The sequence below is a fragment of the Ictalurus furcatus genome, chromosome 9, assembly GCF_023375685.1.
Source record: "Ictalurus furcatus strain D&B chromosome 9, Billie_1.0, whole genome shotgun sequence".
Classification (NCBI taxonomy): Eukaryota; Metazoa; Chordata; class Actinopteri; order Siluriformes; family Ictaluridae; genus Ictalurus; species Ictalurus furcatus.
This window is the reverse complement of record NC_071263.1, coordinates 18,601,521-18,624,548: the sequence shown is the minus strand read 5'-3', so window position 1 is coordinate 18,624,548 and position 23,028 is coordinate 18,601,521. Positions and strand designations below refer to the sequence as shown.

Below are 23,028 nucleotides of genomic sequence, written 5' to 3'. Positions count from 1 at the left end.
TAAAAAGTTTACAGTATAAATAAATACAGGTAACAATAATAAAATATATTCACATGAACACGGTGTCCTGCAGACACGTGAGAACGCAGTGACGAAGATGTTGAGATTTATTTACGTAGTTTTCTCGCTCGTGTTGTGAAACTCGGCATGAACCTGCGCAGAGTTGCGCAGAGTTGAGTCACTCTAACACTCCCGGCTACGTAATGTAGTACGTGCTTATTTGGTCACATCCGATAGAGAGTGTAGAAAGTGTATTCGTGCATGGGCTTTATGGTTGTATTGGTATCTTAAAATTCTTCTTTTAATCGATTTGGTCTGCGAAGGATTCATGCAAGGCTATATCGATTGTCACTGTCACATCTCTTCGAGAGATTTTGATGGTGTAAGATGCAGATCTGTGTTGTTTTTGTAGTGCAATAAGAATAAATAATGAGTGAGTTGTAAACTGACTTTCTCTTTTCTCCTCAATAGGATATTGAGTGTGTTATTGAGCAATCAAAAAAGGTACATTTATCCAGGGCTTGACTTTTGCATACTATGTGATGTCCTCATCAGACGCTTGTTTTGCACCCTTTTGCCTTGTTTTCATTTCAGGCTGGAGTTCTGGCTCTTGTTGCAGTAGCAGAGCATGCTGGGGAGTTTGAGAAAATCATACAACTTTCACAGAGGTGGACTACATTTCCTTACCACAATGACGCACCTGCAATGTATGATATATAATGCAGTGAATAAAAGAGGAGGTGTGTGTTTGTTTTTGTTTCACAGATTTCCTGGATTTATCTTCCCTTGCCTTGGAGTTCACCCTGTTCAAGAAGATTCAGCACAACCCAGGGGGGCATTACCAAAGGTCTGAGCTGTGACATGCTGTATTGGTGTAATTTCACCCTAAAGCTTTGAGTTACTAATACTAATTAAAGTAGTTGTTCTTCACAGGATTTAGATTCTGCCATGCCCTTAATTGAAAAATATAAAGATCATATTGTGGCCATTGGTGAGGTAAGACAGCTATCCTATACTGTAGAATGTATAAGGGTTTATCATATTATTATCCTCATAATTAGGATTAATATACCTACATACATAGACATACTCTGTGCTCCTTGCAGGTTGGCCTTGATTTCACACCCCGGATAGTCAGTACTGATGCAGGGAAAGAACTACAGAGACAAGTACTCATTCGTCAAGTAGAGATTGCAAAGCAACTAAATCTACCTCTGTAAGTCTGGGATAGGCCAATCTCAGGTGATCATATCACAGAATTATCTAAAACTGTAAAATAATAACATGCCAGATTAGCTTTATGTTACTTTACTTGATACAGCAGTGTAAAAAAAAGAAACCTTCATCTTTCCATTAGAAATGTACACTCAAGATCTGCTGGAAGACCAACCATCCACCTTTTAAAGGAGCTAGGTATTGTATTATTTAGCTTATAATTTAGAGTGGGGGTTACCTCGTGTTTTCTTTTCTTTATGACATTGAAACATTTCTTTTAAACTAGGTGTAGAGAATGCTCTTCTTCATGCATTTGATGGAAAACCCTCAGTTGCAATGGAGGGCGTACATGCAGGCTACTTCTTTTCTATTCCACCATCAATCATAAGAAGTGAACAGGTAAACTTCTTGTTGCAGAAGTTTACTAAACAATTAGATGCAATGCTGAATTCATGCATGTGTTTCAGACCATCACTGATGTAATACCATGCCATCTGTGAAGTCATGTTTTTCTTCTTGTGCTAAGAAGCAGAAACTTGTGAAACAGCTGCCGCTAGAAAATCTGTGTCTTGAGACTGATTCACCAGCCCTTGGACCTGAAAAGCAGGTAGTCATTGTTTTTGCTTGTTTAACATTAGTGGTTCTGTAAATTCCTCATGGTCATGTTATTTTTAGTGGTTGTATTTTTATTTTTGCCTTTGCTTGTACTGTTGGCATATTTCCTAACTAATCTTATGTCACACTTAGGTGAGGAACGAACCAAAGAATATCACCATTAGTGCAGACTATATTGCCAAAACCAAAGGCATTCCTGTGGAAAAGGTCATAGAAGTCACCACACTCAATGCTCTTCAACTTTTCCCCAAGTTGAAGACATTTATGAGCCATTTATGACTATTATGAGAAGGCCTCTACAAATGATCAAGATTTATGTGCAAGATTTTAGTGCATTAAATTTTAAATGAAACATTGACAAACAAGTTAAGTTGTAGACTGGTGGGTTTAATTACAAGGTTTATGTGTCCCACAGCCTTGTAAAGTTTATATCATGCTATTTGGAGCAGTGGTGGCTCAGTGGTTAAGGCGCTGGGTTACTGATTAGAAGGTTAGGGGTTCAAGCCCCAGCACTGCCAAGCTGCCACTGTTGGGTGCTACAGGGGTGCTGTATCATGGCTGACCCTGCGTTCTGACTCCAGCTTCCTAACAAGCTGTGATATGTGAAGAAAAGAATTTCACTGTGTATATGTAACAAATAAAGGCTTCTTCTTCTTAACCTTGGTGATTGTTTCAGTTAAGTAAAATGTGCTGGCATGCAGAAACAAAAAATGCGTACAGACTACAGTTGGTCTCTGTTATATAAATGATTTATTTGCGCAAGCAATGGGAGTATAAAGATTAATATAAGTTGTTTTTTTTGTACCAGGTTTAAATAAAAATAAAGACCTGGTGTGAGTGCAAATATAATTTATTACATATTAAAAGAGAGCAAACGTACACCAGGATCATATGAACATACCACGTATATGTTGCAGATACAGTTAGACTTTACAGTTCATTGCATCTGGTCAGTGATGCCTTTTTGATATTTTTTGCTTATGTACTCCAGCCCAATCACTATGGGAACAAAAAGCAGGATATAAACTTTACAAAGCTGTAAATTATATTATTCACCTGATTTGAACCCATAAACCCTAGAGGCAAGGAACATGCATTTTATGAGGTTAATTAAAACCAAGGGAGTGTACGCTGTTGTTTTAAACAAAACATTGTTTTGTTTAAAATACTGTGTCCTTTCAAAAGAAAATATATAATTCTGTTTGAAGACATTTTTTGACTCATCTGTCTATAAACAATATTAGCAAAAGTATGCAAAACATGATTTCTAAATGTACTTGCATTAAAGTTAGTACTACTTGTAACATTTCATATAGGATTGAACAATAACTAGATGGGTTTTTGATGACGCTGAAGTGTGTTATAAAAGTTTATAGTCAAGCTTAAAAGTATTTAGGGGTTAAATGCAAGTTTATGGTGCTAATCACATCTAACCTTCTATGAGTATTAAAGCCAAATATTTATATATTTGTTGACATCACCCTTGTGTTCGGTTTGTGATGTTGTGAATGTTTTTTTCCCCAACATGAATATGTGCTTGAAACATTTCCTCTAGTAAACATGAAAAAGGAAAAAAATACTTTATGGTGCATCTCCTATTACATTCAAATTGATATTACACAGGTTATATTCTACAGAGTGTCCCAAAAGTCTCCATACATAGGGGACAATGTATGCCAGCACAACGTCGGTTGTGCCTTCTTGGTTGTTCCGCAACACTTCCTGCCTTTTGAAATTGTTAATAAGTTTGGAAACAGTGTCATTTGTGATGTGCTTGCCATGTTGACTGTTGGAGTCCATCACAACCTTGCGACAGCTCCCAGATCCAGCCATGAGAATTATTTCAATACGTTCTTCTTTGGTCAAAGGCATTCTTAAAGGCTATCTGAAAAAAAATAGATATAAAATAAACTAAGTATGAAAAGTTTTGGAAGACATTCAGCTAAAATTTCCCCTATGTATGGACTTTTGGGACACCCTGTGTTTTAAGAATGAAACAGATTACAAATTGTGGTGATATATCAATTTACACCAACTATTTTTTTGTTTGTTTGTTTTTGTACAAAAATAAAACAAATAGGTGAATTAACTTAATGTTGCATTAATTCCATGTCTTATTTGGACTCATACACACCTGCTGACAGGTGCATACCTGAGCACGAGGAGTGGTTTTGTGTGTCTTTACTGTTCCCCAAAAGCACAAATACATTCAAGGTTGGTCATATTAAATATTATTGTCTCAGCTAATAATATTTCAGTCAATATGACACATGAACAGTACATCCAATAGTCATCCAGGGTTTTCATTGTGCCCTCCTGCTTCTGCTTCTACATATTCTTCAGCACCAAATGAAATCCTAAAAGTATGGCTGTGTGTCGCAGTATTAACCACTAGGTGGCAGTCACATTACTTCAAGTATATAAATGTTACTGAGTGCAAGGTCAACGTGCCCACACGTCTGTTTCTAGAGAAGGTTAATGTCTTCTTGAATGGCAGTGTTTAGCACCACTTTGTTTGGTTGCACTTGCTCGTTAATTTCAAACTATGGCACTGAGGCTGCTGAGGGCTAGTTTCACGCACTTGTGACTCCTGTATGTTGCTAAAGTTTTTAATTTGAGGAACAGCAACGTGCCGGATTTAGTGGTAAGTAATTAAGCGTGTGGATATTGTTAAGCGTTAGAAGCGCCAGTGCAGTGAAATAATTATCACAACAATACTTCTGGCAGGAACCGGAATAAATGTCGTATATCAGCATTAAAACGCAGCGTAGCATCTGTTAAATCTGACTTTGTATTGTTTTTGTGGTGTGTGAAGTTGAGGAACTGCTAGTTGGAAAGGGGAAGTCATGGCAGCAGATATTTTGCTAATGAGAAGACTGAACAAACTGAGAGTGATCTATCAGAGTCACAGTCTGAGTGTTCAGAGGAGAGAACGCCTTAGTCTCGCCCAAAATCCTCTCAAAGAACAGGTAAGCGTTAATTTATCTCTATTTGAAGGTCCTGTTTTAAAAGAAGTTACCTTGGCATTTAATCACTTACACTAACACTTATTGAATGTTAGAGCTCTTAAGCAAATATCTAGGTGCATGAAAGACTGAAGAAATTCTTGCTTGCTGTTTCATTTGTCTGTTTGAATAAATTTTCCAGTTCATGGAGTGGTGATGTTGCATTGAGCTCTTTGGGCATGAAATGACCTGTGTTGTAGGATTACTATAATAAAGTTAATACAAATGGATTTTGGATTGGATTTGCAGAAATGATTGATCTGCCTGAAGCCAAACAAATTGTTTGTTCATAAGCCATAGACATATGCTGATAATCAGTCAAATAATATATTGAGATATACAGCACAAAGAATATTTTCACCGCCCATGCATTGCTTGTAAGTAAACCCGAGAAACTAACGAGTGATTGTAAATTAACCTACATCACAAAAAAAGCTTTCCCAACAAATACTTTTTTTCTTATGTCACGCTTTCATTATAGTGAAGAAATGATTGAAGTTATGTGGTGTGTGTTTCTTTTGCAGATGTATAGCTGCACTGAGAGAACTGCTTCAACAGTTAAAGGTGTTTTAAAATCAATCTATAGTTTTCCTCACATTGGAACAGGAACAAATATTACTAAGCATATCAGGGTTCTTCATGCTCTAAAGGACAATGCAGAGGGCAATGGAGTGATCAACATTTATAGTCACAAATGTTTGGGGAAAACCAGATGCAAGTTATTTCGAGGGCTCACACAACCACATTTGCCAAACTACAGCCAGAGCTGTTCATTCCATCAAGATCACTTGCTCTGGAGTGATGCAAAAAAAGAAGGACCTGACACATCCAAGAAACACAAGCAGATGGTACAGTAGAAGTTAGTGAACTTGTCCCAAACCCCTAACAAAAGCATAAGATTTATGCTTATGAACTTGATGGAGAGTACATGGGTCTCTCTATTAATTTAGATAAGAGTATGTATAATGTGTAATGTATAATTTCATGTGATTCCTTGGCTTTTGATATCATCTGCTATTTTTGAGTGACTGAGGTCAAGGTACATTTTATAAGTAGAATTTCGAAGCCATGACTGTGGCCCTATTGAAATTCTATTACAGTTAGCAAAAGCAAAAATCAAATGTAAACTCAATGTAATATTTTGGTCATACATTAGGATAATTGGGATACTCCTTCACAGTTTCAGATTTATTAACAAATTATTGTAACAAAAACAATGTCCACTATATTAATGTACCTTCAGCTGTGTTGTAATTGACAGCAGTACATTTTTCTCTGCTATGATTGACATAAACAATGAGCAGTCTGTTTGCTTGCTTTTGTTTTAGCTCAGCGAGAGCTCCCGTGAGCGCAAAGTACCAGTTACAAGGCTAGGACGTTTGGCAAATTTTGGGGGTAGGACAGTTTTCATTTGTACAAATGGCAGCATCTTGTAGAGTAATGATGCAACACTGTGATGGACACCACAAGAATAATATATAAATTATCTGTGACCTTTAGGCTTGGCAGTTGGACTGGGCTTGGGAGCTATTGCAGAAGTGGCAAAGAAAAGCCTCAGATTAGATGAGAAAAAAGGTATGTTTCTATAAACATTGGTCTTATGAGTTTTTAAATTATTTATTTTAATTTATTTATTATTCAACTGTGCCTGGTTATTTAGACTGAGGGCATTTTTTAAAATCAAGAAATGGCCTATAATGTTAAGAGCTGTTCTTATTTAATTTTATTTTACAGCTATTTTATGTGAACCATGCAGGTTAATTTCTATTATAGTGTCACTATGGCCAATAGCTAGCAAAGTTATTATTGGGGTTAAGTATTCAACACTTCAACTATTGTTCATTAAACTTGTCTCCAATGCAGCTATTCGCATGAACTTTAGACTGGACATTGGTATTAACTCGATAAAGCTTCAGAGCTAAAGAAATTATGTTGTAATATTTTAATCTAGAAAAACTTTGTGCGATAAAGTGGAATCAGCTTGATTAGTGCATGTTGATAGGTTAGTACTTCCACTTTTTTAAAAGGGGATACCCACCTCTGAATGCAAGTAAACGTTAAAGATTTCCCAACTCTTAATTCTTCCTATAAGCACCACTAGGGTCATTATCCACATGTGGAAGGAACATCACTCAACAATCAAATGGCTACACACAGGAAGTCCTCACAAGATTTCTAACCAGGAGGTCTGAAGAGTAGCCCAAAATCCAAGGACCACTCAGAGCTCCAGAAAGACCTGTAAGCAGCAGGTATAGTCGTCACAGAGAAATCAGTAGCCAATGAATTTGACCCTAAAAATACCAGATATCTAGAGTGAACTTTGGTGGTGGAAGCATCACGGTATGAGGCTGTTTCTTTTTTCATTGTACATCGAAGGGAAGATTAATGGAGCCATGCACCAGGAAATTCATGAGATGAATCTGTTGCCTTCCGCCAGGACAATGATCTAAAACGTTGTCAAGGAGACTCTTAGTTGGTTCCTTAGGAAGAAAATAAAGGTGTAGGAATGGCCCTATCAATCACCAGACTTAAACCCAATAGAAAATTTATGTAATAAACTGAAAATCAAGCGTTACCAATGTGCCACCCAGAAAAAGATTTAAAGACTGTGTAGCAGGAGTGGACAAAAATCCTAACTAAACACTGAGAGATTAGTTTATGCATACAGGAAGCATCTTGAAGCTGTCATTGCAAACAAAGGCTTCTCCACCAAATATTAAAGTTACTGCACAAAAGCTGTTGCACACAATTTTTATGGATTGGAATATTACAATTTCTTTGTGTAGTTGTACTGAGGTAATGTCTGGCTACACTTCATATTAATAGCTGCATTGAAAATATGTTTAATAAAAACATTGATGTTTTGAAACATTTCCCCCACTCTGTCTAGCAAAATACTACTTCAAATTGAACTGATTTATTCCTTTCTGCAGGGAATAAAAAAGGTGTCCTTGATTCAAATCCATTTGTCTCTGAGGCTAATGCCGAACGAATTGTTCGGACTCTGTGTAAAGTCAGAGGAGCTGCTCTTAAACTTGGACAAATGCTTAGCATCCAAGGTGAGAGATTACTAGCCACTACCCACCCTCCTTTCATTGTATTTCTTTTATGCATATTAATATCCACATAACATTCTTTTAATATGAACATGCTAATTAAATATTTTGTTGGTCATAAATAATGTATTGGTAAATTTGATTATATACTCACTGAGCACTTTAATAGGAACACATGTACACCTACTCATTCATGCAATTATTCAATCATCCAATCATGTGACAGCAGTGCTATGCATAAAATCATTCAGATACAGGCCAGCAGCTTCAGGTCATGTTCATATCAACCATCAGAATGGGGGGGAAATATGATCTCATTGATTTTGACCATTGCATAATTGTTGGTGCCAGATGGGTTGCTTTGAGTACTTCAGAAACTACCGATTTCCTGGGATTTATTTGCATTGGAGTCTCTAATTTATTCAGAATGGTGCAATAAAGAAAAAAACATCCAGTGTGTGGCAGTTCTGGGACTGAAACATCTTGCTGATGAGGAGAGAGGTCAATGGAGAATGGCCAGTCTTGTTTGAGCTGACAGAAAGGCTACAAGAACTCTGATAACCACTCTATACAATTGTGGTGAGCAGAAAAGCATCTCAGAACTCAAAACATGTCACGCCTTGAGGTGGATGGGTAGCAGAAGACCACGCCAGGTTCTGCTTCTCTCAGCCGAGAACAGAAAGCATAAGCTGCAGTGGGCACAAGCTCACCAAAACTGGACAGTTGAAGACTGGAAAAATGTTGCCTGATGTCATGAATCTTGATTTCTGCTGAGGCACACAGATGGTAGGGTCAGAATTTGGTGCCAACAGCATGAATCCAAGGACCCAACCTGCCTTGTCAACATTCCAGGCTGCTGGAGGGGGTGTAATGGTGTGGGGAATATTCTCTTAACACACTTTAGGCCTGTTCATACCAATCATCACTTGATGTTCATGTTCATCCCTTCATGAACACAATTTACCCATTATCTAATGGCTACTTGCAGCATGATAATGCACCTGGTCACAAAGCAAATGTCATCTTAGACTAGTTTCATGGACATGAGTGTTCAACATTCCTATGTTTATGGCATTTTTGGCAGTCTTATCCAGAGCGACTTACATTTATTTCATTTATAAAACTGAGAAGTTGAGGGTTAAGTGACTTGCTCAAAGGCCCAGCAGTGGCACTTTGGAGGTGCTGGGATTTGAACTCATGACCTTCTGGTCAGAAGTCCAGGTTACCACCACCCCTTCAGTGGCCTTCTAAGTCACCGGATCTGAATCCACTAGAACACCTTTTGGCATGTGGTAGAAGAGTAGATTAGCAGCATGAAAGTGCACTTGGAAAAATCAGCAGGAATTGCACAGTGCGCTCATGTCAAAATGGACCAGAATCTCAAAGGGATGTTTTCAGCATTTTGTTGAATCCATGCCATAAAGAATTGAGGAGCTTTGAGAGCAGAGGGAGCCCCTGCCCACCATTAGTATAGTGTTCATAATAAAGTGTTCCGTGAGTGTATTTATGGTTTACACCATGGTCTTACTCCCTACATCTTGTATGAATAGCTGATTTACTCTGAATATACATTCCAGTATTGTTCAGTATGTGTTCAGTTCTGTTTGCTTTTTTGTGTAGAGTTTGTTTTCCTGCACCAAATCTCTGACCCGCCCTTGACATTGTCAGTGTATACTGCCCCTACTTAGCGCACACGATTGTTTATTTCTGTTAAGAATGTGGCAGCGTGCCTTGACAGAAATTTCATCCTGCAATATCATTGCAACCTTTCTGAAGGCATTGGGGAAGCTATGTAGGAGTGTGTCTGTTTGCTGTGCACATTTTACTTTTCCACCTGAGTAGTTTTCCACCTCATTTGGATCCATGCCTGGTTTCATGCCTGTGTTTGTACTGCAGCTGCTATGTAGTCTTCTATTGCGCATGTCCACAGTTAAAGATGCCATCTATGATGATGGCTGTTAATGCTTTCCATGGCCACAAGCCACTTGGCTGAATTTAAATGGCACTGAGTAAATTTACTATATTTAAACAGTTTTTCTATTTAACTGATTAATTGATTCTTATTTTAAGATTAGGCGCTATGACTCTGGCTGTTGGTGAAGCAGAATACTGTCACTTACATTTCAGCTTTAGACTAACCAAAGAAGGTTTTCACACTTTATTGTTGTGAAATCCCAAACTGTACCTATTAAAAGAACAATAATATACAATAGACCATGCAACTTGAGTACTGCAGACACCAATAGCAGCTGACTTAAATGTGCAGTAGCCTAAAATAAATGTCCCCAACAGCTTACCACCCACAATAATCAGCCACTTCTGTATCAGGTAGCTTCTTGGTTTGCAATGTACATTACTTTGCTTTCAGTTTATACAGGCAGTCACCATAATCTGAGCCATGAGTTTGTTTATTTCCCTAGATGATGCTTTCATCAATCCTCAGCTGGCAAAGATCTTTGACCGTGTTCGACAGAGTGCTGACTTCATGCCCACAAAGCAAATGATGGTATAGTTTCAAATGTGAGGGTTTAAAAACTGCTTATCCATGGTTTAAAAAAAAAAAAAAAAAAAAGGTTTCACAAATGACATAGCACATATGGTGTTCCTTCATAACAACTGTATAGTGTAAAATGGCAGCACATTATGTCTGGCACGGTCATTTTGTAGTAAATTCTGTTGTGGCTTCTTCTGTTTCTATGGCAGAAAGCAGTGAGCAATGACTTGGGCCCAAACTGGCGTGATAAGTTGGAGTTCTTTGAAGAGAAGCCTTTTGCTGCTGCTTCAATTGGTCAGGTGCACCTGGCTAAGTTGAAGGATGGCAGAGAGGTGGCTATGAAGATCCAGGTAGCTGCAAAACAATAAAAACAACGATAACCGTTAACTATTATGAAAAATTGTGATAGCTTATTTTTTTAACATCATATATATATAATTATTAGTACCCTGGAGTGGCCAAAAGCATCAGCAGCGATGTTAATAACCTAATGGCTGTCCTCAGTATGAGTAATGCATTACCAGAAGGTATGAGTTTTGTGGACATTTAAAGATGAGGGCCATTATTTCATTCGTAGTCTAAATGCTTCCAAAACATTGCTCATACCTTGCTTTGTTCATATGATATTTCTATGCAGGTCTATTTCCAGAGCACTTGATAGAAGTTATGAGCAGGGAACTTGTTCTAGAGTGTGATTATGTGAGGGAAGCCAAATGTGCCAAAAAATTCCAGTGAGTATATGAAACAGTAATAATTATACTGAAAATATTTTTGTTACCCATCATCACATTAATGAAATCAAATGTCATTTCCCACCACTGAATAGTCTGCATATTTCTCAGAGCATCATCACAGGCATATAATTTATAAAATATGCATGGAGGAAATATTCTGAGGTTCAGGATATGAACAACTGGTGGATATGAATGTCGTATTGTAAAAGGAAATTCAAATTCAGTCTCTTCTGAATATAACCTCTTCATTAAATTGTACTGTTATTCACATGTTTTATAGGGAAAACGTGCATCTTTTTTCTTTACTTTTCTTTTGGGGTTCAAGGCAGCTTTCTGAGAGAGAAACAGTATTTTATTGGTGCCAGAACTCTAAACCCTCAGCTGGCAATGATCCTTGACATTTACGGCATTTGGCAGACACCCTTATCCAGAACAACTTGTATTTATCTAATTTTTTTTAAACAGCAAAATAGTTGCTAGTAAATTAGAGGCTGTGTTTTGTAGTAGATTTTCTTGTTTGTTTATATGACAGAAATTATGTTGCTTAAACCAGCAGGATATGTTAACTTTAAGATTAAACTTTCCTAACCTGAAGTTGAAATGAAGTGTGTAAAACTAGACCATAGTAGGACTTGTACAGTAAATAATATTTCAGCTGATTAAATCTATCTATGTGTGTTTTACAGAGAGTTATTGAAGGATCACCCTTTCTTCTATGTGCCAAATGTAGTGGATGAACTAAGCAGCCAGCATGTCCTCACTACAGAGCTGGTGTCTGGTTTCCCTCTGGATAAAGCTGATGACCTGCCACAGGAACTCAAGAATGAGGTAAGTCCTTCACTCAGCCAGAGTGAATTTTTGTATGTCGATTCACTCCACAGAAAGCATGGTGATAATTATTCACATCACCTGTATAATTCAGAGAGTAACAAATGAAGTTAGCCCTTCGTTGTAAATTCAGTAGTAAATTAATTTCCTCGGGAATTTAGGAAATTCTCCCATTAAAAAGCCATATCTAGTGAAATTTTTGTACCCGAAGATTCATTATAAATGACAACTGGACAATGTGTCTTGCTTAATAAGAGTTTTATTGTCACTTGTATGTGGGGAAATTGTGCTGCAGCACTCACCTGAACCATCCTACAAAATGTACTGTGAGCCCATAATCTCCCATAAGATAAAATGAGATTAGTCCTTTATTTAACTGTTTTCATGGAACAGATATTTTCTCTTCTATTATGATCTCTTCTATCAGATCTGTGAGCAGATTTTGATTCTTTGCTTGAGAGAGCTCTTTGAGTTCAGATATATGCAGACTGATCCAAATTGGTCTAATTTCTTCTTTGACCCACAAAAGCACAAGGTATGTATCTGTTTATTTTATTAATGTCAATACATCTTTAGTGTTTACTATGACTAACTATGGCTTTTGGTTTTCAGGTTGCACTGTTGGATTTTGGAGCCACAAGGGGTTTTGATGCAAGTTTTACAGACGTGTATATTGAGGTAAAGAGGATTTAACCATGTATGAATTTGTCAGTCTATTAATTGCAGAATCAGCATGGGAATTCCTCTTAATTACTGGATTTTATTATAGCCATACTAGATGTGTGTGGGGTTTATTTTTATTTTATTTATTTATTTTTTATTCATGTTAGATCATCAAGGCTGCAGCAGACAGAAACAGAGAGGGGGTTCTGCAACAATCAATTGCTATGAAATTTCTGACCGGTTATGAGTCAAAGGTAAGAATCCTCACTAGATATAGCATTGTTTGCATATTTGCACTCTGCTCCTTAAATTGAAGCATGGTTTCTCTTTCTACTAATGTTTTGCAGGCAATGATGAATGCCCATGTGGATGCAGTGATGATCCTCGGGGAAGCGTTTGCCTCAGAAGAGCCCTTTGACTTTGGCAGTCAGAGTACAACAGAGCAGATCCACAGGCTCATCCCTGTCATGCTAAAGCAGCGTCTTACCCCTCCTCCAGAAGAGACCTACTCTCTGCACCGCAAGATGGGAGGCTCATTTCTTATCTGCTCCCGTCTCAAAGCCAAGCTGAGCTGTAAAAACATGTTTCAGGAGGCGTATGCCAAATATTGGCGAGATCGACAACTACAAACAGCCCAGTAAGCAGTTTTGTAAGCAGCTCATAGGGGAGTGTGGAAAGCCAGTCTACAACTAGGATCTTAAAAAAAAAATTAAAAAAAAGACAATATTGTGATATAATGTGCATCATGAGTAAATTACTGTCTGAATTTCTTCTGAATGGCATGAAGTAAAAGTTGATGAATTTGCAGAACCTTGTTACTAAAGTTCATTTTGTGTGATGCCAAGACCTAGGAGACCAATTCTAAAGAAGCCAGTATTGCATGTGATAGTTACCACCACATATGAGGGGCACTCTCAAGTATACATTTGGCCACTTCTAAAAGCATTCATACCACAGCACTTTTGAATCCTTGAAATCTGACTCGGCACAGTTGAATTCACAAAATTACATTATTGTTGTTATAATACATTGTCACTATAGTAACAGGGACATGGGTTGTGAACACTCCTTATAAATGTAGTGAAAAAATGTGTGTAATTGTTGATAGCCGTAAATGTTTAGTATTTTAGGAATGAGTCTCCAGTGCCTGCATTTTGTAACAGAGTTAAGGGTAAGTTTTTTTTTTGTTTGTTTGTTTGTTTTTTTCCATCACAAAAAAAGCCTTCAGAATGGAGGGCTCAGTGGTATCTTGCTAACATGACAAGCTGCATATTTTTTTTATTTTTTTTTGTCTTATTAACTTCAAGAGGCAAAAGAGAGGTTAGTGAGGGAATAACTGTAATCTAACTATAAACAAGTGTATGTATATAAACAAATGTATGTTGTTCTTTATAGAATAAAAATAACTGATGTGGTATAAGGGGAATAAAACACTTAAACACTGTTATTGGAAGATAGTCAGCTTTGGGATGATAACAGACCTCCGTGTTGTGTTGTGTATAAAACTTTTACACTTGACAGTTGTTCTGGAACATAGTTTTATTTAGCCTTTTAGACACATTTTACAGAAATGGAGAAAGTGAGTGGTGAAAATAAGACTGCTCAACAGCCGAAAACAACGTTGAATGGGTGCTTCTATATACTGATATGCCATACACGGTGTAGAGAGAACAGTTCCCCTCAAAATCCATGACTGTATTTAAAAAAAAAAAAAAAAAAAAAAAAATACCAGACAGTGGTCTATTAAACATAAACACAGTGTTTGACATTCATGAAAGTGTTGAGGAAAGCTGTGTTTTTGAGGACATTCTCCTGCAATAACTCAGTCCATTGTGTCTTGGCACTCATGGCAGTAAGCTATTTCCTCAGAATATGCCTCTATCTGAATGGTGATGTTGTGGAAGCTGAATTCAGTCTGGAGCAGCTTTGTCATATCCATAAGTGCAGTATGTGGATCGGTTTGTTCATCTATGGTAAAACATTATTTAATTTATAACATACTGTAAAATATATTGTGAATTACTGTATATAGTAGTTTTGCTTTATTTATTATAAGTTATTGAATATGTTAAAAGGAAGTATTCTTCCACTTGTGTCTGTTGTTATTTCACATGCTAAATGCCACACTGTTAAACAAATATACTTCTTTTCTCAAGTATCTAAATATATACTTACCTATGAGAGCATGGACAGACATGTGATGCTGACTCATGGTCAGTGACCAAATGTGAAGACTGTGTGTGGCTTTGACTCCTCTGACCGATAGTAGGGTGTCTTTCACGGAGTCATATTCTATACAGGGTGGTGTTCCTAAAAACAAAGGCATAATGCACTGTAGTTGCCTTATGAAACATTTGACAACTGACAGCTTTGAATGTTGGATTATCTACTTACCTTCCATGAGCACTCTGAAAATGTCTTTCAGAATTGTAGATGTTGTTGCAAGAACAAGTATGGAAAACAAAAATGTACAAATAGGATCTGCTATTTTCCATTCAGGCTGTGTGGAGAAAAGAATATATTATTCCCAATTGTTCTTTTAATTTATTTTATTTTATTTTTTTTTTTAAAAAAAGAAGCAAGATCCTTTGTGCCTAAAGGTTTCACAAATGGTCACTAACCCAAAAGTAAATGATCATGGCAGCTAATAGAACACCCAGACTCTGTAGTAGGTCTCCCAGCACATGGATGAAAGCTGCCCTCACACTCGTATTACTGTGATCATGGCTGTGACCATGAGACACTGGAGACTGGTGTAGAATAAATGCCATTCTAAAAATAATCCCACATGAATATAATGTTAATTACTTAAATAATCAATAAACCAATAACATTTTATAGTTCACTAAGTGATTAAATTGATGCCATCAAAACACTCACAAGATATTTACCACCACAGCACAGCCAGAGATGATGAGCATGATCTTGCTATGTATTTCATAGTCATTACTGATGATCCTTTGGATGGCAATGAACAGCAGTACAACAGTCACAACCCAAATGGACAGCACTGAGAAAAGGCCACCCAAAATCTCTGTGTGTAGGTGTGTAAAGAAACATATTCAGCTGTGCCTTTACTGTAAATGATAACCAATAGCATGTATGTGTATACATGCAAGAATCTACGCAGATGTTAACAGGTAAAAAATAAAATTCTGAAAATAGTCAAAAAGAAAAACTTGATCGAACATCAAGAATAATAATAATAAAAAAGATTAATTAATAGCTCTGTAAACAATAATAAAACAATGGACTTTAGTTAATACAACTGTCCAACCTGAACGGTGCCAGCCATAAGTCAAGCTTTTGGAAGCAGGTTTTTTAGAGATCCACAGTGAAAAGAGGCTAAGCAAAATGCTGCCAAAGTCTGTGAGAAGATGGGCTGCGTCAGTCATTACAGCAAGACTATGAGCAACATAGCCACCTATGAGAGAAGCAATTCAAACAAAAGGCTAAGAATGTTTTTACATGAGGAATATTTACGAATATTTTTAAAGGAAGTATTGAAATAATCTAAATTGGTATTGCTCCCCATGTATTCTACAGATTTTGTCTGAAGAATCAATATGTAGATATTTGTTTTATCTGATGTGCATTTTCAGTTCTGAGATAAATTATATTACATGCAGTTATGATGTTCCACATAGTCATTCATTAAGCTCATACAATAGTAATAAAAGCTACTTCTAAAAAACCAATGAGTTACCAACGAGTTCTCCGATCATGAAGACCAAACAGATAATGCATGTGATCAGCAGCTTCCTCTGGGCTACTAATTTCTCATGGTTTTGACCATATGCTGCTCTGCTTCTATGACAGTGAAAAGATATCCACTGTTCATCCTCAAATTCAGTGCTTAGGTAGTCATCTTTCAGTTCATCTGAGGGACTGAAAATAAACACCTTTAGTGTAGAAAATTTTTTGACATTTCAAAACTTTATTTTATTTTGGTCTGACAGTTATGCATCAATTTAATTTAATTTATTTTTTAAATCTGTACATTCACATGTGATTTAAGCAAAAGATCTAACAAATAATTGTGCTTTTCTCTAAATCTAAAACCAGATTCTTGTCTGAAATTCTGGTAGCATTTTCATAAAATGCAAACCTTTCAAATACTTAAGCTTGTTAAATTTTGACAAATGAAGGCACAATCTCTTCCCCCAAACTGAAAGTCACTTATACCTGAGCAACTTACCCAAGAAGAAGGGAATACTGAATATTTTCCTGCCTTGTGAGCTGAACCATCACCAAATTTACCATGAAATCCTTTGCTCTAAACGAAAACCAAGCCTCTGAAAAGTACTAACAAATAGTGCAATAAGCACAGACTCCTCACACTAGAAAACAGAATTACCACTGAGCACATCAAACATTACATTTGAAAAAGTGCAGCAAGTAACAGAAAGTAGCCATATGCTGTTTCACATACTGTCCTTACATCATTGCACAATGTTTAAAAAGTCTTAGGGCATATCTTTTTTTTTTTTTTTTTTTAAAAGATAAGTAGGCCAAAAATAATTCCATTGAACCCCACTACCAAGGTTATGCTTTATACATGGTGATAAACTGTGTTAAAGACAAAATGCACAATTATTTGATCTTTGGAGCTTTACATAAAAAAAAAATGTGTGGGACAGTCACATACAAAAATATGAATTTAAATTTAATGAAAGGGATATACAATCCATTTTATTCAACAATTTCCAATCCATTGTACTTGCTTAGAACAGATACAACAGTGGCAATCAAAAACATAATTTATTCCATTTATATCACTTCATACACCTCCACTTTTCAAATACAAACTTTTTATAATGCACAAACATCTGAAGTATTGTACTGTATTGATTGTGCATTACACTAATATAAACAAAGTATCAGATGACTCATTACAATTATGTCATTCACATTTTTCAAACAGTCAAAGTAAAATAGTTTAGTGAGATCCCAGAAGCACAAAATACCTGAGTAATCTATGATTGCGTTGAATAAAATACTCACAAAACTATTAAATACCAGTCCAGACAAATTTCAAATTATTATTTCATTTTTCTTTGGGAATGGGTTGTGGGGTGGAATGATTTCCATTCAGAGCCTGCATACACACCATCTATTCTGAGGCGATGACTCATATGTACATGAAGAGATATATATATTTTTTAAATCATAGTACATTCTCAAAGCAGAGTTTTGCCACTTCAAATGTTCTAACACCATAACATAGTCCAATCTCTGCTGCATTTAAAGTGTTTGAAGTCCATATTAAATATTGAAAATATTTCAATATTATCAACTTGAATATGAAAGTGTCAGGGCTGCAGTCATTTCAACTAAAATATGTTGCCATTTAAATTTGTTAATTAAGACAGACAAAAATTTTTTTACTAGTATTGGGTGCTACTAAAGAAGTTACATAATTGCAAGCTTTTTCCATCTATTGTACCATATGAATACCAGCATATTTCTCCTGGGTTAGAGAAGCCCAGTCAAAATCAAATTAGCTACTGTCAATTTAAAAGATTTCACTAAATATAAATAACAAAATATAAGAAAGAACCTGACACCACATTAAAAGTACAGAAGACAAAGGTACATTAAGTGTAAACAATACATTCTGAATCAAGATGAACCAATTTTACTCCACAGACTATGTACAGCCCCTGACTATCAGCGAAAATTTCCTCAAGTGCTGCACTGGATTTTAACTTTCCCCTTACTGGAAATGGGCCAAGTACAGAGACATGGCAATCCTCTTTTGATCCCAAGTTCTATCTTTAAAGGCAAAAGACTGATGGTCTGTAGACAGCTGGCTGTATGTTTATGGCTGTGTCTCCACCTACAGGAAGAAAAGAAACAGGACTGTAGTAGAGGTCACCTCATTCAGAACAAATTAAGTATTAACAAATATGCCATATGTGCCCCTTTCAGCCAGGTGCTGCATCCTGAATTAATTTACCAACAGATCAATCAAAAAGTTCCTTATTTTATCAAAGTAACCTCTTGAACAGGTTTCTTAGTGGTGATTGTTGTGGATGCATCCATTTGGTAATGAAATTATCAAAAATACCTTTTTGCCTCTGGCTAGTAAAGAACTCAGAACATGAAGGATGGTTGCCATCTACCCTTCTACTGTACTACAGTAAACTGAACTATAGTGTAGATGTTCTAACCTTAATGGTTCATGGTGTCTGGGCTAGAAATAGGCATGCCTACAGTCACTGGACCTTGTGCTGTAAAACAGAAGCAAAATAATGATGCATTATTTATATGTTTTAAGCCTATGGCAGCATGCAAACATGATTCATAAATCAGTAGACAGTGTAGTAGTGCAAATACTTACGTGAACCTTCAGACGCTGCAGAGGGAACTGGCTGTCCGATGATAACAGTTTGATTCCCTGTAAAACAAAAGGTCATAAGGAGGTGCAATTGAAGGAAAATTCTCAACAGTGCCCAACACTGATTTCTAGCTACACTCTCAGAAGTTGAACAGACTTAAAGGAAATATCTCCCTGAGCAACATGCAAAACCTTGTATTTAATGTGTCATCTTTAATGGCATAAAATATTTATTTTATAATGAATTGACATTCTTTGGTTTAAACTTCTTTAAAACAATTTGGTATATTTTCACTTTGGTTAATGGTTACCTACATTGCCCACAACATCGTTCGACTGCCTGCCGATAGCTGTGCCAATGGGAACTTATCTCTGCCTTAAGCATTGTTGCAGACCAACTACACCACTTCATGCAACAGTATTCCCTAATGGCACTGGCCTCTTTCAGCTGGATAATGTGCCCTGCCACACTGCAAAAATTGTTCAGGAATGGTTTGAGGAACATGACAGAGTTGAAGGTGTTGACATGGGCCTCCAAATTCCCCAGATCTCAATCCAATCGAAAATCTGTTGGTTGTGCTGGTTAAGCAAGTCCGATCAATGGCGGCCCCACCTCACAGAGCTTAAAGGATCTACTGCTAATGTCTTGGTGCCAGATACCACAGCACACCTTCAAAAGGTCTTGTGGAGAGCTGTGGCAAAAAGGGGATCTATACAATATTAACCAGGTCGTATTAATGTTATGGCTGATCAATGTATACATGTCAAGGTTATATACAAATAAGTCAAGTTCTAGATATAAAAGCTGCAAAATACGTTCTTGGGCAAAGGAACATTATTTAAAAAAAAAAAAAAAAAAAAGGACAGTAAAGGTGCTTACATGGCCTAGCCAATTCATTTACTTTTATGAAGGATTTTGAAATTGCAAGTCCATCAGCGGGACCCTTGTAACCTTTGTAAGATTGAACCACAACGCTGCAAAACCCTAATTACTTCTTACCACAGATGTCTCAAAGCTGTAATTGCCAACAAGGGCTTTGCAACAAAATACTAATGCCGGTAATATGTGGTGTCTGAATACCGCCCCACCACCATCATCAACTAATTTGTTTATGCATATGAATGCTTTTTGTTCATATTTATAAGTACAAAGTCAAAACACATTGTGTGTAAATTGTAAGCAGATATATGCCCTAAAATTGTATTAAATAACAAAAAAGGTGCCTCAATGTGAATTTTTCCTTTAAGTATAGACCATAAAATAGTGCAGTTAATCATCACGGAGAACTTGTGTTACCTCTGCGGTATTATTTTACCTTTGTTTTGCTCTTCAAAAACTTGGGCTTCAAGGTCCTCGGGATCCATATAGAAATAATGCTCATCTTCCTCTTTTGATCCACACTTCCCACAGCAGAAGCAGCAGCAGCAGCAGCAGCAGCAGCCAGTGAATATTATGGCACAGAAAAAAAGTGTCTGAAAAGACAGGGGACAAACAAACAACAACAACAACAAAAAAACTGATTAAAATTGGTAACATGGTCTCTCTCACACACACAATATTATACATAGTTAAGTTAAAGAAGGCTTTGGATTTCTGCTGTCAGTGAAGAATGACTTAAACACTCAGCTTCCCACCTTGAACCAACACTTTGACATGAGGAAGTAGTATTTAACACTATCTTCTCCGAACTGGTCAGCAACATAAAGGCCCATGGAGCCATATTCATCGTAGATCTGACGTTTGTTCTCATCATTAAGAATGGAGTTAGCGCTGTTGATCTCTTTAAACTTTTCAGCAGCCTCTGGGTTCTCTGGGTTCTTGTCCGGGTGATACCGGAGTGCAAGTTTTCTGAAAGCACATTCATTTTTGCATTTATGCTGATGTACATCTAATTCAAATGTCTGTCTACATCAGTCCAAACTGATGTCTGTCCAAACCCTGTTACTGTAGATCTACCTTCCTGAAGACTTTAGCTCAAGACTTAAGGCAATGATTAGATGGTTAGGTGGGCACAGTTATGGATGGAGCTAAAGTCTTCAGGAAGGTAGCACTCCGGGAACAGGGTTGGTTGCTAACATTAGATTTGCATCAATATTAGGCTATCAACATACAAAAAGGTGGTATGTGTACATATGAGTTTTAAAAAAAGAAGTGCATATGAAGTGTTAGAATAAGCACACTGTTCAATAGTTAAAACACATGAGCATATCATCAGAGGTCTTTACTGTACTATGCACCTCATTTCAGTTTAAAAGCAAAACAATGAAGTAATTAATTCAGACAAGCAATCTGAAAAAGGTAGTACTCATATTTATACTCAGTAAATTTAAGAAACAAAAGTTAATACTATTACAAATAGACATGATGGCAGTTTACCTATAAGCTTTTTTAATGTCCTCAGAGGAAGCTCCTTTTTGCAAGCCCAGTGTCTTGTATAAGCTGTCTCCAGATCTGGACAGCTTGCGCTGAGGTTTGTTTGGATCGGTCATCCTTAAACTCTGAAAATCCCATTAACGTAAAAACAACAACTGTATAACCTACATTTATACAGGTCTGCATGTCTATAACGCACCTGTACAAATATATAGTCTTTATTTATGCACTTTTCTTAACTGCAGAGAAACAAGAGGGACTGAATGAGATGGTGCAGGTTATCAGTGGTTAAGAAGCAGGATATGAAGGTTACAGACTCAGGCACGCATCTAGGTGCTGTTTAGTAGTATAAAAACAGTAGTAGAAGTAGAAAAAGAAAAAAAACAGTAAGTAGTGTTAGTATAGGTTCATGTTTTTAAAATAATATGAGCGAAAAACTTCACTAAAAGTTCACCTTAATACTCCTGGGCTAACTCGCAGGATTTATTTTACTTTTTTAGTGATAACCTACGTGCCAAAAAAAATGGCTGAACTCGGTACAGCCGGCTAAAGCAGGTCAAATGAGAAATCTTTCAGAAGTGTAACGCGAACAAAGTGGTTTCACTTACCTACCTCTCCACAATCAAATATCCAAGATTATGACGAGCTTTGCCGGCCTGTGCCAAAATATCTTATGATGTTCTGAATGTCATGTTTATCAAGACAATACTCAACGTGAAACGTACTAAAAACGCGACTTTTAACCTCGATCAGGAAGTGTGCTGTTCCGGAATCCACAGCAAAATAAGCAACAGCGGGCAGGAATGAGTCAGTAGACGGTGCTGTAACAAGGTGTGACCAGCTTATATCTGTCACGTGCTAATAAATTAGCTACTAGCTCGAATACTAGTCACTCAAAGCTAAAGTCTCACTTACACCGTTAGTGTACATCAGTGTAAACAGAATGAGAACAAAATATCAGAGGTGCGAAGTCATAAACTCAAAATACATTTCTTAATAAATGTCATTTTAACATGTAACAACTATAATAATTACAGTACATTATGAAAACATGTATGTTACTTCTTTCAAATTACCTATTCAATCCATGGTAATGTAAAAAAAAAAAAAAAAAAAAAAAAAACACTGGCATAAAGTTGTTTTGACGTTGGACGTTCGATATTCGCAGATACGCGGAAATTAAGGGACCGTCTCTAAAGTTACATACGACATTGTTAAACACGTTTCTAACTTCAATAGCATTTGAAGATTCCTATATGACTTACAGTCATATAACCAACTGTAAAGTGTTCATGTAGTTGTCAGCTATAACGCACATCTTTTAGATTTTTGATATTTAACAAAATAAACTATTAAATCATATTTTAAAAAAATGGCATGTATTTTATTACTGCATGGGCTCATACACAAAATATACCACAATTTAAAGCTCAATAGCATTTGAAGGGAATGACTTACAGTCATATAACCAACTGTGAAATGTTCATCTAGGTGTCAGGTATGACGCAAACCTTTTAGATTTTTGATATTTATTAAGATAAGCTAATAAATCATATGTAAATTAGATATGAATTTCACTACAGAATGGGCCCATACACAAAGTATACCATAATTTAAAGCTCAATAGCATTTGACGGGAATGATGTACAGTCACAAAACCAACTGTAAAGTGTTGAACTAGGTGTCAGGTATGACGCACACCTT

General features: G+C 36.6%; 4 protein-coding genes across 8 annotated transcripts; 2 read left to right on the top strand and 2 right to left on the bottom strand.

Moving 5' to 3' along the window:
* Nucleotides 1-195: 195 nt before the first annotated feature.
* On the top strand, nt 196-2,555 carry LOC128612424 (putative deoxyribonuclease TATDN3). 2 transcript variants are annotated; one of them, XM_053632576.1, is made up of 10 exons: nt 196-382; nt 472-504; nt 595-668; nt 766-847; nt 934-996; nt 1,107-1,216; nt 1,358-1,413; nt 1,502-1,614; nt 1,742-1,822; nt 1,963-2,555. In XM_053632576.1, exons 1-10 carry the CDS (start codon nt 329-331, stop codon nt 2,107-2,109), a joined length of 813 nt encoding a protein of 270 aa, XP_053488551.1. In that variant the 5' UTR covers nt 196-328; the 3' UTR covers nt 2,110-2,555. The 2 variants fall into 2 exon arrangements, with proteins under 2 accessions (XP_053488551.1, XP_053488552.1); XM_053632577.1 differs by having other exon boundaries at nt 1,745-1,822; nt 1,963-2,544.
* Nucleotides 2,556-4,264: 1,709 nt separating this feature from the next.
* Nucleotides 4,265-14,688, top strand: coq8ab (coenzyme Q8A, genome duplicate b). The gene is made up of 15 exons (XM_053632572.1): nt 4,265-4,474; nt 4,646-4,799; nt 5,360-5,683; nt 6,164-6,230; nt 6,336-6,410; nt 7,769-7,894; nt 10,312-10,397; nt 10,595-10,735; nt 10,831-10,912; nt 11,023-11,116; nt 11,806-11,947; nt 12,375-12,482; nt 12,560-12,625; nt 12,778-12,864; nt 12,958-14,688. Exons 2-15 carry the CDS (start codon nt 4,677-4,679, stop codon nt 13,249-13,251), a joined length of 1,815 nt encoding a protein of 604 aa, XP_053488547.1. The 5' UTR covers nt 4,265-4,474; nt 4,646-4,676; the 3' UTR covers nt 13,252-14,688.
* Nucleotides 13,806-17,133, bottom strand: LOC128612423 (proton-coupled zinc antiporter SLC30A2-like). The gene is made up of 8 exons (XM_053632575.1): nt 16,809-17,133; nt 16,317-16,498; nt 15,888-16,034; nt 15,491-15,644; nt 15,232-15,382; nt 15,005-15,110; nt 14,786-14,920; nt 13,806-14,578 (listed from the first exon to the last, which is right to left on the bottom strand). The coding sequence occupies exons 1-8, from the start codon at nt 16,871-16,873 to the stop codon at nt 14,433-14,435; spliced, it is 1,086 nt and encodes a 361-aa protein (XP_053488550.1). The 5' UTR covers nt 16,874-17,133; the 3' UTR covers nt 13,806-14,432.
* Nucleotides 17,134-17,352: 219 nt separating this feature from the next.
* dnajc5gb (DnaJ (Hsp40) homolog, subfamily C, member 5 gamma b) lies at nt 17,353-22,704 on the bottom strand. Of its 4 annotated transcripts, XM_053632580.1 has the most exons (8): nt 22,050-22,356; nt 21,555-21,660; nt 21,328-21,449; nt 20,586-20,799; nt 20,267-20,423; nt 18,954-19,010; nt 18,784-18,843; nt 17,353-18,449 (listed from the first exon to the last, which is right to left on the bottom strand). In XM_053632580.1, the coding sequence occupies exons 3-7, from the start codon at nt 21,438-21,440 to the stop codon at nt 18,785-18,787; spliced, it is 600 nt and encodes a 199-aa protein (XP_053488555.1). In that variant the 5' UTR covers nt 21,441-21,449; nt 21,555-21,660; nt 22,050-22,356; the 3' UTR covers nt 17,353-18,449; nt 18,784. The 4 variants fall into 4 exon arrangements, with proteins under 4 accessions (XP_053488555.1, XP_053488556.1, XP_053488554.1 ...); XM_053632581.1 differs by lacking the exons at nt 21,555-21,660; nt 22,050-22,356 and adding an exon at nt 22,401-22,704; XM_053632579.1 differs by lacking the exon at nt 21,555-21,660 and having other exon boundaries at nt 21,937-22,354.
* Between the last annotated feature and the right edge of the window lie 324 nt (nt 22,705-23,028).

Excerpts from the sequence above, each read along its gene's own strand:
- LOC128612424 (XM_053632576.1), top strand. The coding sequence starts at position 329 with ATGCAAGGCTATATCGATTGTCACTGTCACATCTCTTCGAGAGATTTT. Across the intron at positions 383-471 it reads CTTCGAGAGATTTTGATGGT|GATATTGAGTGTGTTATTGA; the intron begins GTAAGATGCAGA and ends TCTCCTCAATAG. Across the intron at positions 505-594 it reads TTATTGAGCAATCAAAAAAG|GCTGGAGTTCTGGCTCTTGT; the intron begins GTACATTTATCC and ends TTTTCATTTCAG.
- coq8ab (XM_053632572.1), top strand. The coding sequence starts at position 4,677 with ATGGCAGCAGATATTTTGCTAATGAGAAGACTGAACAAACTGAGAGTG. Across the intron at positions 6,231-6,335 it reads ACGTTTGGCAAATTTTGGGG|GCTTGGCAGTTGGACTGGGC; the intron begins GTAGGACAGTTT and ends TGTGACCTTTAG. Across the intron at positions 12,865-12,957 it reads TGACCGGTTATGAGTCAAAG|GCAATGATGAATGCCCATGT; the intron begins GTAAGAATCCTC and ends AATGTTTTGCAG.
- LOC128612423 (XM_053632575.1), bottom strand. The coding sequence starts at position 16,873 with ATGGTAAATTTGGTGATGGTTCAGCTCACAAGGCAGGAAAATATTCAG. Across the intron at positions 16,035-16,316 it reads CATGATCGGAGAACTCGTTG|GTGGCTATGTTGCTCATAGT; the intron begins GTAACTCATTGG and ends CTTCTCTCATAG. Across the intron at positions 14,921-15,004 it reads TTTCAGAGTGCTCATGGAAG|GAACACCACCCTGTATAGAA; the intron begins GTAAGTAGATAA and ends CTTTGTTTTTAG.
- dnajc5gb (XM_053632581.1), bottom strand. The coding sequence starts at position 21,440 with ATGACCGATCCAAACAAACCTCAGCGCAAGCTGTCCAGATCTGGAGAC. Across the intron at positions 20,800-21,327 it reads GACATTAAAAAAGCTTATAG|AAAACTTGCACTCCGGTATC; the intron begins GTAAACTGCCAT and ends ATGTGCTTTCAG. Across the intron at positions 20,424-20,585 it reads TGTCAAAGTGTTGGTTCAAG|ACACTTTTTTTCTGTGCCAT; the intron begins GTGGGAAGCTGA and ends CTGTCTTTTCAG.